The sequence below is a fragment of the Lipotes vexillifer genome, unplaced genomic scaffold, assembly GCF_000442215.2.
Source record: "Lipotes vexillifer unplaced genomic scaffold, Lipotes_vexillifer_v1.1 scaffold1007, whole genome shotgun sequence".
Lineage (NCBI taxonomy): Eukaryota > Metazoa > Chordata > Mammalia > Artiodactyla > Lipotidae > Lipotes > Lipotes vexillifer.
In genome coordinates, this window is record NW_006782358.1 from 240445 (window position 1) to 261338 (window position 20894).

General features: G+C 33.8%; 1 protein-coding gene across 6 annotated transcripts in view; it reads right to left on the minus strand.

The window, feature by feature from the left end:
• The window catches only part of CSNK1G3 (casein kinase 1 gamma 3), a 129110-nt gene that overhangs the window by 42713 nt on the left and 65503 nt on the right, over positions 1 to 20894 (minus strand). For all 6 annotated transcript variants that reach the window (XM_007455249.1, XM_007455248.1, XM_007455245.1 and 3 more), the window contains 2 exons: positions 8209 to 8357; positions 6416 to 6650 (listed from right to left, as the gene is read on the minus strand). In XM_007455249.1, coding sequence (XP_007455311.1) covers positions 6416 to 6650; positions 8209 to 8307 — 334 coding nt within the window. In that variant the 5' untranslated portion in view covers positions 8308 to 8357. The remainder of the gene's footprint in view (positions 1 to 6415; positions 6651 to 8208; positions 8358 to 20894) is intronic.

Below are 20894 nucleotides of genomic sequence, written 5' to 3' on the forward strand. Positions count from 1 at the left end.
CAAATGTTGGTGAGAATGTTGAGCAACAAGAATTCTCATTCATCGGTAGTGGGAATGCAAAATGGTACAGCATTTTGGAAGACAATTTGGGGGCTTCTTACAAAACTAAACACACTCATACCATATGATCCAGCAACAGAGCTCCTTGGTATTTACACAAAGGAGTTGAAAACTTATGTTTATACAAAAACTACACAAGGTTGTTTATAGCAGCTTTAGTCATAATTGTCAAAACTTGGAAGCAATGAAGAAGTCCTTCAGTAGGTGAATGGATAAATAATGTGTTATCTCCAGACAATGGAATATTACTCAGCACTAAAAGAAATGAGCTATCAAGCAATTAAAAATCATGGAGGAAACTTAACTGCATATTACTAAGTGAAAGAAGCCAATCTGAAAAGGCTACATACTGTATGATTCCAGCTATATGGCATCTGGAAAAGGCAGAACTATGGAGATAGGAAAAAGACTAGTGGTTGTCAGGGGCTGGAGAGAGGGAGGGATTAGGTGAAGCATAGAGGACGCTTAGAAAGTGAAACTACTCTGTAGGACACTATAATGGTAAATACATGTCATTATAAATTTGTCCAAACCCAGATAATATACAACACCAAGAGTGAACGTTAAAGTAAACTATGGACTCTAGGCAATAATGATGTGTCAGTGTAGGTTCATCAATTACAACAAATGTACCACTCTGGCGTGACAGTATGATAGTGAGCACGTGTGGGGACAGGGGTAAAAGAGAAACCTCTGTACCTCTGCCTAATTTTGCTGTGAATTTAAAAATAATGTTATTTTTAAAAATACACTACTATTCAAATGCATTTTCTCTAAACGTTTTAAAATATACATACTAACATTCTCCAAATGACCTTGAAGGTGTCACTATATAATAGTAATCGTACAAAAATTATGACACTGAAATATCAAGAAAACATCAATTATGTTTATCATACTTTGTTTCAAAAAGCAAGGAATTGTGTAATACATTTTTAAACTGTTAAAATGTAATCATAAAATGTAAATACATGTTTTTAAACTGTTAAAAAGCTGTTTGGGAGGCTTACAGAGTAGGCCTCAGGATTGTAGCAATTAGCTGGAAATTATATGAAACACATCACAGAATGATAGCACAGAAAGAAGGCATTTTTGTAACACCATAATTCTGTGATTACTTCTCTCCCACTCTGAAAGCTTACCACTTAGGGGCTTGAAATATCATTTTTCTACGGAACACAGATTTTTCTTAACACTTACAAAGCAACTGGCAACTTATTCCTCAAATCCTGGTCTTTTTATTCATGAATACTCAATAATATTTAAAAATAAAAGACCATTTTATTTCAAGACACTTACTAAAGAGAAATACATTTCTCTTATTTACTTAATTTCAAATCACTTCAATTAAGACATGAAAGAAAAAAAAGTAATCCAAAGGAAGATTATAAAATGAGGTTCAAAGCACTTGACCAAAAAAAAGCCTTTAAAAAGATATTAAAAAGAAGATACTTGATGAGACACAATTAAAAATAACAATTCAACCTGACAGTACTAAAGAATGCTTCCATTAAAGCAGACCAAGGAAATCCACATCTGTCACATGCAGCTTTATTGAGATTTCATCTTGATCAGTGACTTCAGGAGGTATATGAAAGGTGTACAAATGAATCACTACGTTTGCCTTCTGAACAGAAATCACCTACTTAAGATCAATAGACATCTGAGCAGGAATAAAGATGATAAATTCTACAATGTGATTTTACACTATTCCTCCATATTATTATGTTAAGGGACAACTCTTTCCTTTTTGAATCTGATACAGTGTCCATCTCCACAAAGGAAAAACACATATAAAACCTGCACAAATGTTCCTCTGACCAAATTCTCTATTTTGAAAAGTTCATGTGAGTAGCAAGTCCTTGAATGCACAAGAGTGAATGAATGAATAAGAAGGCTTTAAAAGTAACAACCAAAGTTCAGATGAAGCAGGAAAGGAAGAAATTATATATACACAAATTAAAATCAGCACTAAAAGGTCACGCTTTCACTGTTCTTTTTTCTTAATCTCTTCCTGATTCCTCACAAAGCCAAGTGCTCTAAACTCAAAACACCACTAAATATTCCATGTTCACAGCCATTTCAAACTTACAGAAACTCTTTAGCACTCAAACTCACTCTACAATTTTAACAAAAAGGAAATCACGTAATCTGTCAAATAAATTTTCTATTTTTACCCATCTACTCCCAAGTTCTACATCAACACTGAGAAGCAGGGCTTTTACAAATGAGAGAAAGTAAGGATTAAAGCTTTTGTTCTTTGCAGTACTTGCCAAATAAATAATTTTTTGTTTTCTTCCTGAAAGAAGAGTAAAAAGAGATTATTACAATAGTTAAGTGCCATTTCCCAAGCTCTGAAGACCTTTCCTAACAAGGACAAACATATCAGACTTATTTTGCCCTTTCTACAAATAGAATGCTGTTACATTTACCATTGTTCGGATAAAGAACACCAGGCCAGAAGGAAGTTGTGACTTCATGGCTCACAATAAAATGGTGGTGAACCTTTGTTAGTTGTTATAAAACAGTCTTAACAACTACCATGAAATGAAAATTTCTCACAGACACTGTTCATATAAACACAAATGTGCCTGGTTTTAACAGAAGAGACAATCCTGAAAGTTGTATATCTACCCAATCATATTTTAAATCTATCAGGAAAGTTTGCTATTGAAACGCACTTGCCCAAATGCCACCTGAAATGTAAATACTATTGACTTTTCTTAAAGAAAGGCAAACCTACATTTTCAGGTATTTCAAACACCTGAAAAAATACCATGAGCCTACTATCAGGTAAGCTGTCAGGGGAAGATGCCAAGTGCTATTTAGTTGTGATTGAGATGCAGAAGCAGGGAAACACAGTGGGCAGCAGATAGGTATGGGGAGAATGGTTAGAGAAGAAGATAAGACTAGGAGTTAGAGGTTGGATTAGAAGACTTCTAAGGTTCTGGACAAATTGTGATTGTATTGTAAGGTACATCTGAGCAGTGACAGGGGATAAGTACTGATCAGTTTACATTCCTGTCTATTCTCCCTTGTAAGTGAGATGTTAGATATAGAATCTAAAAGCAGAAAATTAAGTTATTAGACTTCCTGTGATATAAAAACCGACCATGGCTTAAGACTTAGAAATAATCTATTGTAAACACAACCTAGAACTGATTTTTTTTAGAAACACACAAGAGTAATTTGATGGGAAAGAATATGACATCATAAAAAGAATATCTCAATCCCTATTTCACACCATACAAAAAAATGAATTCTAGATGGCAGAAGAAAATACAAAATGTTCTCATTACAAGGGGTAAAGATTTCTTAGGATTTAAAAAGTAGTAATCATAAAAGAAAAATTTGATAAATTTGACTTCATAAATATTTACAACTTTTGCTCAATTGTCAACACTAGGAAAATGACTAGAAAAGCCACAGACTAGAAGACAATGTCCACAGAGCATGTATTTGCCAAAGGACTTATATCCAGAATATATAAAGAATTCCTACAAATCAACAATAAAACGATGTACACAACACAAAAGAAGACATACAAGTGGTCAATAAGCACATGAAAAGTGCTCACAATCATTAGTCACAGTAAAATACAATACCACTACACAAATTCACCAGAATGGCTAGAATGAAAAAGATCGACAACACCAAATGCTGTCAAGAATGTGAAACAAACAGAACTCTCATTCACTGCTGGTAGAAACAGAAAATGGTATGAATGTTTTGGGGAACTGACTGACAGGTTCCTATAAAGTTAGTACCTACAATATGACCCAACAATTCCAATCTTAGGTATTTACCCAAAAGAACTGAAAACATATGTGTGCTGGAAGATTTGCAAGGATGCCATAACAGTTTTATTCATAATAGCAAAATACTGTTAATAATCAAAATGCTCATCAACATTAGGATGGATAAACAATTTGTGGTATATTCATATTTATGCAATGGAATACTACTCCGTTGCAAAGGAACAAACCTTAATCAACTTAGATGAATCTCATACATATTAGGCTGAACAAAATAAGTCATATGATTTCATTTATAAGAATTAGAGTCAGCAAAACTAAACCTATGGTGATAGAAATCAGATCAACAGTTGCTTTTGTAGATACTGACAGCAAGAGGGAAGTCTAAGGAGTGAATAGTGTTCTAAATCTTGGTAGACATGTGGGTTATACAGCTGTATACATTTATTAATACTCATAAGTTATACACTCAAACGTTGTGTACTTTACTCAATGTATATTTTACTTGAGTCTATTTATTTATTTATATTTTTGGCTGTGTTGGGTCTTCGTTGTCGTACGCAGGCTTTCTCTAGTTGTGGCAAGCGAGGGCTACTCTTCATTGTGGTGCATGGGCTTAGTTGCTCCGCGGCATGTGGGATCTTCCCAGACCAGGGCTTGAACCTGTGTCCTCTGCATTGGCAGGCAGATTCCTAACCACTGCACCACCAGGGAAGTCCTACTTGAGTCAATTTTAAAAAGGACTCTTCAATAAAGTAAGAATTACAAATATCGCAATTCTAGTAAGCTTGCATTAACACAGTGTTATCAGTTACCAATTCTGAAACTACATTTTGAGTATCCTAGGCTTCTAAAAAATGAGTAAATATACTAGAGTAGTGGTAGCCAGATTTCTCAATGTTGGCAAAGGAAGATATAAATATAGAAAAAGAAAGGGAATTACAAATATGAAAAGGAGGGGATCCTACTTTGTGCTGTTAGACTGAAATTAGAAGTATCAGTATAAACTCATAGTTTTTAATAGATAGACATTAACATATCTGTATAAGTACATACACATGTGTAGGCATATTTCTACGTGTACATAAATGTGTGTTGCATATACACACAAATGAGTATATATGTGTATATTCACACACACAGACATATACACATTTCCTAGTTCTGCTACAGAAAGGCCTTAGAAACAATAACATACTAGGAGCAATAAATACACCTAGTGTTCCAAAATCTTGGTTTCAACATACCACTATCCAATAAAAGGAACCAGGGCTTCTTAGAAAAATGTTGTATCTGGGCTTGAGCCAAGAAACTATAAGATGAGCCTGGAACAACTTGTTGCACAAGACAAGAAAGAAGTTTTCCACGAATCATGAGAACATGCCAAAGGAACAGCCAAACCAGCTTGACAGAGCACCCAGTAGACAAATCTGGGACAATCTGAGCATCAAAATAAATAATGATATAAATAATGATAGTAATGGACTATAATACATCCAGTTAAGAATCCATGAGTCCATGAATCCATACTGATGTAAGTCAATAAATAAGGGAAGAAGGGAAAGCTTTTGCCTACACTGGAATGAAACTAGTAAATTCATAAGGAACTATGGAGTTAGAAAATCATCAATTGATATTAAATCTAGTGGGTAAAAATTTGATGAGAAACAATGTATTTACATAATCTCAAAAACTGACTTAGAAAATATTTTCTAACTACAAAGGGAAAATAAACTTTTAAGTGGAGAAACTTAGCAGTCACTATCCTAAGCAAGTGATCAAAGCTACCTGGAACCAAGTGACATGTGCCTTCTGACATGATGCACTGAGAACACATCACTTCTAGGATACTTGTGCTAAAACTGGATACCCAAATATAGTCATGAAGAAATATCAGACAGCTTCAAACACAGGACATGCTACAAAACAACCCGTACTCTACAAAAATATTAAGTTCATGAACCATAAAGAAAGGCAAGGAACTGTCCCAGATGAAAGGAAATTAAAGAGATAGGACAATTAGGTGAAATATGTGATCCTGGATTGGATCCTGGACCAGAAAAAAAAAAAGCTATAAGAAACCCTGTGCAGTTGATATTTTATCCTTTTTACAAATAAGGAACCCTCTTAAAAAGGTTGAATAATAGCTAGTACAAAGTAAACAGGACCTGTAAGATATGTATTCTCAGTATTCAATGTATTAGGCAGGTGGCTACCTCCCTGGACAGCTGTATCAAGGAGTTATAGTCTCAATCAAAAACCTTTACACACATTAAATGCAGTTAAAATTAAGTATTTTCTCATATTCTTTAATAGAAAGAATTAAATGGATCACCCTAAGTGTATCAAAGTTGAACATTTCAAGTAAAATAAAAAAGATATAGTGAATATAAGGATATCTGTCATTCATTTATTTTAAAGCAACTTACTTTAAAAGACTTACTAAATGTAAATGAAAGTAAACTCTAGTTAGATGTGATAAATAAAAATTAGAATAGAAGCGACTGTAACATGCAAAAACTGAACCATAATAACAAATAAAAACCCACACTATTAGCGTACTGAGTTCAAACTTCCATACTTACAAAAGGTACACATACCTTTTCCTAAATGTGTGTTTATGCTCATATATCTAGCTGTTCCTGTAAGGCTCTTATGTTCTCTGTATGGTATGTGTTTCTTTGTCTCTGGATCAATATATTCCTTTGCCAAACCAAAATCTATAATATGAATAACTTGCTGGGTTTTGTTTCCTGGTCGTCCTATTAAGAAGTTCTCAGGCTTCACATCTCTGTATATCAAGTTCTTTGAATGGACATACTCCATGCGAGAAATCTTGATTCAAAAAAAAAAAAGATACATTTTATTTTAGGCTTTGACTAGCATAAAATAGTATGATAGAGGCAAGACAATTTTTACAATGAAAACAACATTAAGAAGAAAAAATCAGAAACTGCTTCAACCCTTTAAAAGAAACATGATATCACTCTATAGTTTCTTAAATATATGTCCAATTATGATTAAATATCTTTGCTTTTTACTATTTTGGTCACTTATAAAGGAAAGCGCTTGAATTTTATGAATTCCTTTCTTATCAGGAAGCCTGATTAAATCAACACTTTCAGATGATGCTACCTTATAGAATTAAAAAGCTTTACTAATACAAAATCTTGAACTCAAAAATATAAACAGATATATTCACAAAGTTGCAATTTATTCTTCCTTATCTGTTCAATAATGGAGAAAGTTTTATAATTACACTAAAGAAACTTAAAGAGTCTAGACTGTTAAATAAAAAGAATTAACAGAGCACTCTGTCATCTTTTTTATAACTTGTTTACTTTTTTCCTTAGGTATTAAACATTTAAAAAGATCTTGAGACTAGAAAACTTTGGAATACAACTCTAATAATAATATAATAATTATAATAATAATAATAATATAATACATTCTTATTCATTGCTTTACACATTCTCAAATAATGTTTATTGTATAAACTGCCAGAAAACAGAACATTACAAATAATAAAAGTGCTTCATTTAATGATATTCATGGTTGACAATACAATGTAAGTGAACACAGCCACTCAAGCCATTTTAGTTTGTTAACAAATTTTGGATCATATAACATATACATATACTATTCTATGACCTATACCTCTCATTAACAATATATTATATTTTCCAGGTCATGAAACATTCTTTTAATATATACTTTTTAGTGGCTGCATATTACTTTATGGCTATTAATAATTTATCCAACTAACACTGTGCATTATTTCTGTGCATTCAGGTTGTTTCCCACTTTATTATAGACGTCTTTGCACAACAAGCTTTAAGTACATCTGAATACTTCCACTGGATATTCTGTAGAAGTAATGAGTCAACAGATAAAAACAATTTTAAGACTTCTGCAGCATACACTTACTGGCATTTATTTCAAAACTGCCTTAAAATTATCCTCTTAAGTTATTTCTCCATAGGCTCCTTGAAATTTAAATGATTTATAAGACTTTCTCATTAGTTTGTTTCTTCTTTTTCTAGGCCATTTTAATTTAATACCAAGATTAAAAACCTATGTTTCTGAGGGTTCTCTTCTCTAAGTATTCATTTTCGACCTGAAAAGAGTGCTGGAAACAACTTAATTTTCAAACTGAGCATTCTGACCTTAAAGTAGTAAGATATTAATTTTTTCATACAAATAAAATACACCTGATTCAGCTACTTTAAGTTACAGTCATCCTAAAAGGACAATGATATGAAAAGCAGACATTTTTATTAGGTCAAATGCTGTGGAAGATAATGGCACAAAACTTTAAACTTTCAGTGTAAAGTAGTGACCAAACAAACCACACAACTGTTCAAACAGCTTCAAAACATCCCGCTTTACTTACCAGTTGGATAGCTATCATGAGAACCGTTTTAAGAGAAAATGTTCTGTCACACAAATCAAACAAATCTTCCAAACTAGGTCCCAGCAGTTCCAGCACCATAGCATTGTATTTCCCACAAGGGCCAAAATAGTAAACTTGAGGTATACCATCTGGAGGAAAAGAATAACAATAAACAATATTTTAATAACCTTGTAACTTCAAGAACTGCAGCAGTATTTTTACTTTTTCCATACAAACAATAAAGTTCTCCTGACCCAGCCTCCTCCCTCCCTATACCTTTTCCTTCACGTTCACAGAGTAGCCTGGTTACACTTCTACTGAACCTGCATTACTGAACTACATTATAAACAGTGCTTCATTGTTGGTCTCCACCAACCTCACTATAGAAAGGAACTCTGCCCTTGAGCTTTGTATTTCCATGGCCTACAGAAATGCTTGGCACATAGGAAAGATTTTATTTTTATTGAACAAAGGAGTTACTGCACTCATTCATAACCCTGTGGTAGGCATAATGCTAAGTACAACCCCCAAGATTTCCATCCTCTGGTGTACACAACCCATATAATCCTTTACCCGCAAGTGTGGGCAAGATTCCCAGATTTCACTCTTGTCATTAGATTATGTTATATGGCAAAGGTAACAAAATTAAGATCCCTGTTAGTGGAGGTTAAATTAATCAAAAGAGAGATTATTCTGTTGGGCATGACTTAATGAGGTAAGATGTTTAAAAAGCAAGTCTAGAAGTCAGAGATAATCAAAGCAGCAGAGCAGTTCTCCTGTTGACCTTAAAGACACAAACTACTATGCTATGGAAGAGGGCCACATGCCAGGAAATGGTGGGCAGACCCTAGGAACTGAGAGCCTTATCACACAGCCATGAGGAACTGAATTCCAGAAATAACCAGTGAGCTTGGAAAAGGACTCAGAGGCTCAGAAAAGATTGCAGTCCAAGCTTACACCTTGATTTAAGCCTGGAAAGACCCTCAAAAAAGGACAAAGCTAAGCTATGCCTGGACTCATGACCAATAGAAATTGGGAAATAATAAAATCTCTTATTCTATGTCACTAATTACTAAATAAATCATTATCCAACAACACAAAATAATACAAACTCCAAATATAAAGTCTAAATACACAGAAATCACCTGTATTTTATTTTTAGAACTAACAGACTCCCAATAAACTAACATATAATAGGGGATCATTTTATCTTAACATTGTATCTATTTATTTGTTATGAGGAAATGAACAACTTCCATCTTAAATGTCTCAGTTTTACTTACGAATATTTTTTGTTTTGTTTTGTGTAATGATTTTAGAAAGGAAAAAAACTTTCTAAAATATACTAAAACCTTCCCATCTTTTTTAAAATAAAGAGTATGGAAAACATAATTTCACTCTGTTGTTTATTTTATCATTTTGCATAATAATTATTGCATGGGCAAAACAAAATATTGAACTAGAAGCCAGGATAGCTAGGTTCTTAGTTTGGCTTAATACTAACTATTCAACCTCTCAAGCAGACTTCAGTTTATCTATATTAGTAGTTTAGATAAGACCAGTTTTTCTAAAATGTGAGTATGAGAAAGGCAGCAGAACAGCTGAAGATAGGAAGGTAAGATAATATAATCATGATAGGGGTAGGGGAAGGAGACAAGTTCAAATTGCGTACATGGTCCCCTCCCCCAAAATAGAGATTCTCATACACCCTCATGTGTACACATCACCACCCTGTACCACACCACACCACACACACACACACACACACACACACTTGCCCCTGCCACTGAGAATCATTATCTTAGCATGAGCCACTCTTACTAGAGCCACTCATATCATATTTGAGTCATATCTACCCCCATTATGAGTAAAAACAGATAAAAGGCTTAGAAATACTGGATGAGAGACTCTGACATTTATTCAACTCTGAAATACTGATTTTAGTATGCTATATACATCAAGAGCCTAGAGATGCAATTAAGACTTACCAATAGCTCTCAGCTACTAAGTTTTAAAAAATATTTCTACAATGCTTTCTGCCCTCTATTCCATAAAGTGCTCACTTTTATGCTCTTAATTTAGCAATCTCTTAATAACCCATTTCCACTCTTTAGTTTGTTGCTTCTTGGTCATAAAGATGTTCACCGAACTCAGGAGGAGAATGGATGAACACAGTGAGAGCTTCAACAGGGATTGAAATATAGGAAAGTACCAAAGAGGTTATAACTCAATTGAAAAATATACTACAGGAGTTCAACAGTAGACTGGATGAAGTAAAAGAATGAATCAGTGAGCTGCAAGACAAAACAACTGAACTCATCCAGACAGAGAAGCAAAATGAAAAGTATAATTTTAAAAAGTGAAATTAGGGCTTCCCTGGTGGCGCAGTGGTTGGGAGTCCGCCTGCCGATGCAGGGGACGCAGGTTTATGCCCCGGTCTGGGAAGATCCCACGTGCCGCGGAGCGGCTGGGCCCATGAGCCATGGCTGCTGCGCCTGCGTGCCCGGAGCCTGTGCTCCGCGACGGGAGAGGCCACAACAGTGAGAGGCCCGCATACCGCAAAAAGAAAAAGAAAAAAAAAAAAAAGTGAAATTAATTTAAGAAACCATTGAGACAGCATCAAGCAAACTAACATTTGCATTATATGGATCCCAGAAGAAGAAGAGAGAGAAAAGGGGCCAGAAAAACTATCTGAAGAAATATGGCCAAAAATTTCTCTAATCTGAGGAAGGAAACAAATATCCAGGTCCAGGAATCCCAGAGAGTTCCAAAAAAGATTAACCCAAATAGACATACACCAAGACACATTATAATTAAAATGGTATAAGTTAAGCATAAAGAGAAGATCCTAAAAGCACCGAGAGAAAACCAACTTGTTACATACAAAGTAAACTCCGTAAGACTATCAGCAGATTTTTCAGCAGAAACTTTACAGGCCAGTAGTGAGTGGCATAATCTATTCAAATTGCTAAAAGGAAAAAACTCCCAACAAGAATTCTCCACCTAGCAAATTTATCATTCAGAATTGAAGACAGGATCAAGAGTTTCCCAGATAAACAAAAGCTTAAAGGAGTTCATCACCACAAAACTGGCCCTACAAGAAATATTTAAGAGATGTCTTAAGCTGAAAAGAAAAAGCACTAATTAATAATAAGAAAACACATGCAAGTAAAAATCTTTCTGGAAAAGGTAAATATATAATAAAGGTAGTGGATCAATCACTTATAAAGGAAACATGATGGTTTAAAGACAAGAAGTAGTAAATTTAAATTAAATTCCAATAGTTAGTTAAGGGATGCATAAAATAAAGAGGTAAAATGTGTCATCAAAAGTATAAAACATTGGGGCAGGGGGCTGGAGTAGTAAAAAGATAAAGCTTTGGAACGTGTTCAAATTTAATTTGCTACCAGCTTAAAACAGGCTACTACTTATATACGATGTTATATATGAACCTTACAGTAACCACAGGGAAAAAAACTTATAGTAAATACACAAAAGAAAATGGAAAGAAATTTAAATATAACACTGAAGAAAACCACCAAAACACAAAGGAAGAGGGAAAGAGAAAAAGAAAGGAACAGAGAGGAACTAAACTACAAAAACAACCAGAAAACAATTAACAAAATGACAAGTACATACTTATCAATAACTACTTCAAATGGACTAAAACAGCCAAGAAAAAGACAGTGAGGGACTGTTTAAATTAAAAAAAAAAAAAAAAACAGATCCATCTATATGCTGCCTACATAACACTTACTTCAGGAGAAAGGACTCACACAGACTGAAAGTGAAGGAATGGAAAAAATTTCAATGCAAATGTAAATAAAAAGAAAGTTGGAGTAGCTATACTCATTTCAGACAAAACAGACTTTAAAACAAAGACTATATTAAAAGACAACAAAGGGCAAACATAATGATAAAGGTGTCAACCCAGCAAGAAGATATAACATTTATAAATGTATATGCATCCAGTAGAGGAGCACTAAGATATACAACACAAATATTAACAGACTTAAAGGAAGAAATTGAAAGCAAAACAATAATAGCAGAGGACTTTAACACCCTACTTACATCAATGGATAGATCATCCAGAAAAAAAATCAAAAAGAAAACGTCAAACTTAAATCACACGTTAGATCACACAGACTTAACATATAGAACATTCCATCCAAAAGCACCAAAATATACATTCTTTTCAAGTGCACATGAAACATTCTCCAGGATAGATCATATATTAGATCACAAAAAAAGTCTCAATATAAATTCAGAAAGGCTGAAATCATATCAAGCATATTCTCTGGCCACAATACTATGAAACTAAATATAAATCACAAAAAGAAAATAGTAAAAACCACAGAAACGTGGAAATTAAACAACATGCTACCAAACAACCAATAGGTCACTAAAGAAATAAAAAAAATACCTAGAGACAAATGAAAGCAGAGATACAACGTACCAAAATCCATGAGATGCAGCAAAAGCAGTTCAAAGAAGACCATAGCAATATAGGCCTACCTCAAGAAACGAGAAAAATCCAAAATAAATAATCTAAATTTACACATAAAGGAAACATAAAAAGAATAAATGAAGCTCCACATTCGAAGAAAGGAAATAATAAAGATCTGAGAGGAAATAAATGAAATCGACATTTAAAAAACAACAGAAAAGATCAATGAACCTAAGAGCTAGTTCTTTGAAAAGATAACCAAAATTGACAAATCGTTAGCTAGACTAATCCCCCCAAAAAAACGAAAAGAGGGGACTCAAATAAAATCAGAATGAAAGAGGAGAAATTACAACTGATACCACAGAAATACAAAATTTCATAAGGGACTACTATGAACAATTCTACACCAACAAATTAGACAACCTAGAAAAAACGGAAAATTCCTAGAAACATCCAAGCTTCCAAGACTGAATCATGAAGAAATAGAAAATTTGAATAGAACAATTACTAGTAAGGAGACTGAAACTGTAATCAAAAGCTCCCAACAAACAGAAGTCTAGGATCAGATGGCTTCACTGGCAAATTATACAAAACATTCAAAGAATACCAATCCTTGTCAAACTCCTTCTCAAACTCTTCCAAAAAATTAAAGAGGAAGAAAACCTTCCAAACACATCTTATGAAGCCAGCATTATGCTGACACCAAAACCAGACAAGGACACCATAAAAGAAAATTACAGGCCAATATCCTTGATGAACAAAGATGCAAAAACAAAACATGAGCAAACCAAATCAAGCAATACATTAAAAAAATCATACACCATGATCAAGGGGGATTTATTCCAAGGATGCAAGAATGTTCAACATCTGCAAATCAATCAACATGATACCATGAAGGATAAAAATCACATGATCATCTCATTAGATGCAGAAAAAGCATTTGACAAAATTCAACATCGATTTATGATAAAAATTCTCAACCAAGTGGGTATGGAGTGAACATACCTCAACCTAATAAAGGCCATATATGACAAAGCCACAGCTAACATCATACTCAATGATGATCAGGAATAACAAAAGGATACCCACTCTCACCACTTCTATTCAACACAGTACTGGAAATCCTAGCCGTAGCAATTAGGCAAGAAAAATTAATAAAAGTGATCCAAATCAGAAAGAAAGAAGTAAAACTGTCATTATTTGCAGATGACATGATACTATATATACAAAGTTCTAATGATGCCAAAAATAAAACCTGTTCAAACAAATAAATGAATTCAGTAAAGTCACAGGATACAAAATCAATATACTGAAGTCTGTGGTTTTTCTATACACTAAGAATGAACTATCAGAAATAGAAATTAAGAAAATCCCATTTACCACTACATAAAAAAGAATAAAATATCTAGCAATAAATTTAACAAAGGAGGTGAAAGACCTATACAGTGAAAACTTTAAGACACTGATGAAAGAAATCAAAGAAGACAGAAATGAATGGAAAGATATTTCATGCTTAAGGACTCAAAGAATTTATATTGTTAGAATGTCTATACTACCCAAAGCAATCTATAGATTCAATGCAATCCCTATCAAAATTCCAATGGTGTATTTCACATGACTAAAACAATCTTAAAATTTGTATGCAACCACAAAAGACACCAAATAGCCAAAACAATCTTGAGAAAGAAGAACAAACTGGAGGTTATCATGCTCCCTGATTTCAAACTACAGCAAACCTTTAAACAGCACATGTTTGAAATGCACTTACCCACAGATTTTTTTCAATAATAAATACTAGATAGAGTACTACACAATCCGAGGTTGGTTTAATCCAAGGATGCAGAACCATGGATATGGAGGAACTGTGTATACCAAGGGCCAACTATAAGTTATACATGAATTTGCAAGTGCATAGAGAGTGGCAACCCTAACCTCCATAATGTTCAAGGGCCAACTGTACACTACAAAACTACAGTAATCAAAACAGTATGGAACTCACACATAAACAGACACACAGATCAATGGAACAGAACTGAGAGTCCAGAAATAAAACCACAAATATATGGGCAATTAATTGACAACACAGGAGCAAAGAACATACATGGAGAAAGAATAGTCTCTTCAATAAATGGTGCTGGGAAAACTGGACAGCTACAGCCAAAAGAATCAAACTAGACCACTATCTCACACCACACACAAAAATTAACTGAAAATGGATTAAAGACCTGAATGTAAGACCTGAAACCACAAAACTCCTAGAAGAAAACACAGGAGGTAACTTCATTTATATGAGTCTTAGAGATATTTTTGTGGATCTAATTCCAAAAGCAAGGGAAACAAAAGCAAAAATGAACAAATGGGACTACATCAAACTAAAAAGTTTCTGCACAGTGAAGGAAATCATCATCAAAACGAAAAGGCAACCTACTGAATGGGAGAAGATATTTGTAAATCCAATAAGGGATTATTATCCAAAATATATAAAGAACCCATACAACTCAAAAACAAACAAGCTGATTAAAAAATGGACATTTTTTAATGAATAGACATTTTTCTAAAGAAGACATACAGATGGCCAAAAGGTACATGAAAAGATGTTCAACATCACTAATTATGAGGGAAATGCAAATCAAAACCACAATGAGAGATCACCTCACACCTGTCAGAATGGCTATTAGCAAAAAGAAAAAAATTATAAATATTGGAGAAGACGTGGAGAAAAGGAAACCCTTGTACACTGTTGGTGGGACTGAAAATTGGTGCAGCCACCATGGAAAACAGTATAGAGATTCCTCAAAAAATTAATAATAGACTACCATCTGACCCAGTTATGCTACTTCTAGGTATTATCTGAAGAACACAAAAACAATTTGAAACGTTTATTGCAGCATTATTTACAACGGCCAAGATATGGAAATAATGTAAGTGTCCATGGGTGCACGAACGGATAAAGAAAATGTGGTACATATACACAAAGGAAAACTACCTCACCACAAAAGAAGAATTAAATCCAATCCTGCCATTTGCGACAACACGGATGGACCCCAAAAGTTTTATGTTAAGTGATGTGAGTTAAGTAAAGAAAGACAAATACCGTAAAATTTCACTCATGTGTGGAACGTAAAAAACAAATGAATAAACAAAATAAAACAAAAACAAACTCATAGATACAGAGATCAGATTAGTGTTTACCAAAGGGAAAGGGAGTTGGGTGGAATGGGTGAAATGGGTAAAGGGGGTCAGCTGTATGGTGATGGATGGTCACTAGAAACGTGCTGATGATCACTTTGTAGTGTGTACAGGCATATTTAGGCGATATTTTGGGTTCAGTTCCAGACCACCACAATAAAGGGAATACCGAAATAAAGTCAGACGAATTTTTTGGTTTCCTGATGCATACAAAAGTTATATTTACACTATACTGTAGTCTATTAAGTGTACAGTAGCATTGTCTAAAAATACCATGTACATACCTTAATACCTTAAAAACACTTTATGGCTAAAAATGCTAACCATCATCTGACCCTTCAGTGAGTCAGAGTAGTAACATCAAAGATCACTGATCACAGATCACTATAACAAATATAATAATAATGGAAAAGTTTGAAATACTGTGAAGATTACCAAAATGTGACACAGAGACAAGGTGTGAGCAGATGCTGCCAGAAAAATGGCTTCGAAGACTTGCTCACTGTAGGGTTGCCACAAACTTTCAATTTGTAAAAAAAAAAAAAAAAAAAATCTGTGAAGCACAATAAAGCAAAGCACAATGAAACAAGGTATGCCTGTACAGATGTCAAATTATAATGCTGCACACCTGAAACTTACATAACTTAAAAATATTATTCTGGGACTACAAAGAAAAACTTGAATTGGAAAAAGATTTAGACCATATTTATTTAATCCAAGTATTAACTATAACTGAGCAAGTATTTCTCAAATACTCTCCCTAATATTTAAAGTTACAGAGCCTTACTTCTACTCTTAACTATTAACTTCATTTTGGAGCTACTCGGAATTAAGCAAAGTAGAGTTAACCCTTGAAAAACACAGGAGTTAGGGGCACTGACCCTCCATGCAGTCAAAAATCCATGTATAACTTATAGTCAGCCCTCCATATACATATTTCAGTTCCTCTGTGTCTGTGGTTCCAGATCCTTGGATTCAACCAACCTTATATTGTATAGTACTGCAGTGTTTACTACTGGAAAAAATCCATGTGTAAGTGGACCCACACTGTTCAAACCCACACTGTTCAAAGGTCAACTGTGTACTATTCAGACTCTGTCGCCCTATTAAATAATTTTGGCTTCCTCTCCCTTCCTACCATACATCCTTAACAGAAGAAATGGATCCATTCTAAGGCTCAGATTTACTCTGCCTTACTGTTTGAGCTTTTCTAAGGTTGCATTTCAAATTTTTCTACCACAGTTCTGCTATCCAAATTGCCAACTTTTCCTTTTACCCAACCTTCAAGCCTCCTCTTCTCAAATTTATCTATTAAGCATGACTCAAAATTCATAATTATTCACACAGAATTTCTCAGAGTTGAAGAGATGTAAGCATAAGTAAATCTGCTCTGCTGTATTTCATATAAGCCAACTCATTGTTGAGAGAATTACTGTGTACCTAACATGTACATTCAATCAAGCTACACACATAATATAACTTTGGGTTTCTAAAATAACACCAAGAAAAAGATCAATAAAGGGACAAATGAGAACTGCTTCAATTTTCTCCAAAACTTCCTTTCTTTAACGGTTTCAAAGTGTCTCAAAAATATCTATCTCTACCTTACCCAAGATGGCTAAATTCCATAAACAGCATTGCATTTCACTGAGTAAATTAAACAAACATTTAGTCTCCAATCCGAATAAAAATACCTCAGCTTTATCACGCAACATAATTTTACCTTAAAACATGACTCAGCACAGATCTTTGGTGAAAACAAAGACAATTTCACTCTGAATCTTTGAGATACATACTGTTTTATGAGTCAATGAATGCAAAAACTTCTTACATAACTACTAATGTATTTCAACACATATTTTATCATTGAAGTATAGGATCAAGAGTCATATATTTTTTTTAAATCAAGAATATAAAGCAAACACTGTAAAGACCAAACTAAAATTTCATTTCCCAGGACAAGTCTCGGCAGTTTTCTAACACTGAGCAAACAAATTAAATTGTTATGAGTTAGGAAAAGTTGCAACTAACAAACGGGCTGAGGAGTACCCTAAGCAAACACCAAACAAAACAACCACATCAATATAAATATGATACACAAGAAAGGGGTTTTTCAAAGTGGGAGAGGTAAAGGACAGGAGGGCAAGAAAGAAGAGAGAGGCTCAGAAAGAAGGCTGAGAACAAAGAGTAATGAATGTTTTAAGTTACTAGCCGTGTCTCTTGATCAAAGTTTTTGGCTACTGAACTGCACGAATGCAATCCGACTCATGGGCAAAAGCAAGCTTTTTTATTTGTTCTTACACCCAGTGAATTTTCAACTATAAACTTTTACTCCACCCAATTCCAATTGTTCTAAGAGTATTTTTGAGACTACTATAAAAAGTCATTGATGGTGAGTTGATGAAAGTTAGTCTGATAGCTTCAAACATCACTAATTTTCAGTGATGCTTATCAGCATCCCCAATATTCAAAGCAAGTATATTTTTTCCCAAGAAAAGCTCAAGAATGGGCAAGAATACAAAATTCACACATAATATGAAAATACAATCTCACCATCACTCTCCCAAAATTAATTTAATTGAACACTTCATTTTATATTTCAGCATTCCACTTAAGTGACAAAACAACATTAATTAATTAAAGTCAGAAAATAACACTTGGAGGTCTAATACTGTCATTACTGCTTGGTACTTCAGTTCCTTATAGGTGGGCAACAGTTAAGCATGTTATTAAAAGAAATATTATCATGATGTTTCTTTCCATTTTCAGGTCCAGTATTGTTCATGTAGGAAGGATTAGAACAACAGTATTAATATTCTTAACAGGAAATTTAAACTCTACAGATTTGATCAATAAAAACTAAAATCTGGGACTTCCCTCGTGGTCCGGTGGTTAAGAATCCATCTTGCAATGTAGGGGACGCTGGTCGATCCCTGGTCAGGGAACAAAGATCCCACATGCTGCGGGGCAACTAAGCCCATACACCACAGCTAGAGAGCCCAAGTGCCACACTACAGAGCCCATGTACTCTGGAGCCCATGCGCCACAACTAGAGAGAAGCCTGCACACCGCAACGAAAGACCCCATGTGCTGCAACTAAGACCATTAAAAAAAAAAAAGAAAAACTAAAATCTGATTAGAAATACTAAGTACAGAATTATCACATAGGCTATGTTCTTTTCCAAGGAAGTTTTGCTTTCAGGCATTCTTAACCTTTAGCACAAATGCTTATACTTCTAGCTGAGCAGTTCTCAACACATGGTCCGGAGACACTTAGGGACAGGAGTAGGTGGTCCATGAGACTCTTTCAGGAGGGCAGTGACATCAAAATTATTTTTATAATAACACCAAGATGTTATTTACCTTTTTCACTCTCATTCTCTCACAAGTGAAAGTCAAGTTTTCCGGAGGCTACGTCAATGTGATATGGCAATGGATTGAAGGCAGAATCCATTGTTTTTTATTAAGCCAGACATTAAGGAGACATGCACAACATGTAAAACAAGGCCACTTTTCTCAAATTTGGAAAATAGCATTAGTTGTGATTTTAAAATACTATTGTTGTTATTTTAAAATGAATACAGCAATATTTTTATATTTGTTCTAATTTCTCGTATGATAAATATCAATAGCTATAACCCACAGTAACAAAAGCCCTCTGGGATCCTCAAAAAGTTTTAGGAGTCTAAAAGGATCATGAGACCCAAAAGTTTGAGAATTACTGTTCTGTCCAATTAGGAAGCCCTGATATGAACAAACAGGTGCAATGAGTTCCAAACTTGGTAACAGTTATTCCATTAAAATACCACATCACCCACATTTAGTAATATTCTAGCAATTAACCCCAAATAAAAGGAAAAGCCACCCCACTGTGAAACAGAAGAAAAGAGTCCTTTCAGTGATAATTCTATTTACACATTTAAAAATTAGTCTTAATTTCAAAGAACATTAAAAAGTAACATCACCTACAAACAAGTAATGTTTATTATAATATATGGAATACTGAATAAATATTATATATTATTCAGTTACTATCCTCTTTAGGCATAAACAGTTAAGAAAAAATGGATTCTCTCTTACCATTTTTACCCCCAATCTACAAGCTTACAAATCTGTTCTCACAATATGCTTCTTTATATTTAAATCAAAAATAAAACATGAAATCATATTATTTTTCATGGCTTTATACTTCTTATGATTATATAGGGAATTACAAAAATGCTGTATTTCAGAAAATTAAGTCCTTCATCACCATTTAGTTATACCCTATTCAAAAATAAGGTCTGTTTTTTATGTAAGATTATTGTGTATTAATTAATCACTGAAAATATTAATAGTATAATTACCACACAACATAAACTATCCTAATACCTGGACCATATAAACCAAATTGAAACCACTATCGGTTAACCTTTCTTTCTTATATTGATAATGCATAGCATTCTTTAAACACACACATTCTCCATAAACTACAAATTTAACAGAAAAACGTTGTACACTTCTATCCAACAGTACCAATATACATATTCACATATAAATGAGTAAAAGTTTAGCAATGCGTAACTTATAGAAATTCCCATACAGAAAGGCCTCTAAAAAGAGATAGAAATATTACGTTCACTTAAGATGTCTTCTAAATGCATTTAAGCTAATACAGAAAAAGGAAGTCTAAGAAGCTGCTACAAATAAGTCTACACTAACCACCACCTCACCTGTATAGTATTCTTCATTATTTTTGTTAAAACCAAAATATAACAGGTAATGTTCTAATTATTTTATTCACTTAATTTTCATGGTTTTGACAATATTTTCTTTCTTTTTTCTCAAAAAGACACTTATAAGATATATAGAAAGAGTAGAATTTCTTAAATTCTTAAAACATGGTCCGAGAAACTCTAATCTGCCAACTTAATGAATAAAAGAAATTTTAGAAATTATTTAATGCATATACCCATGTTTAAAGGCTTATACTATTACCTACAACCTTTCTCAAAAGTGAACAGTATGATAAAGTGTTCATACAATATGGAATCACCAAAGCCCACTTAGC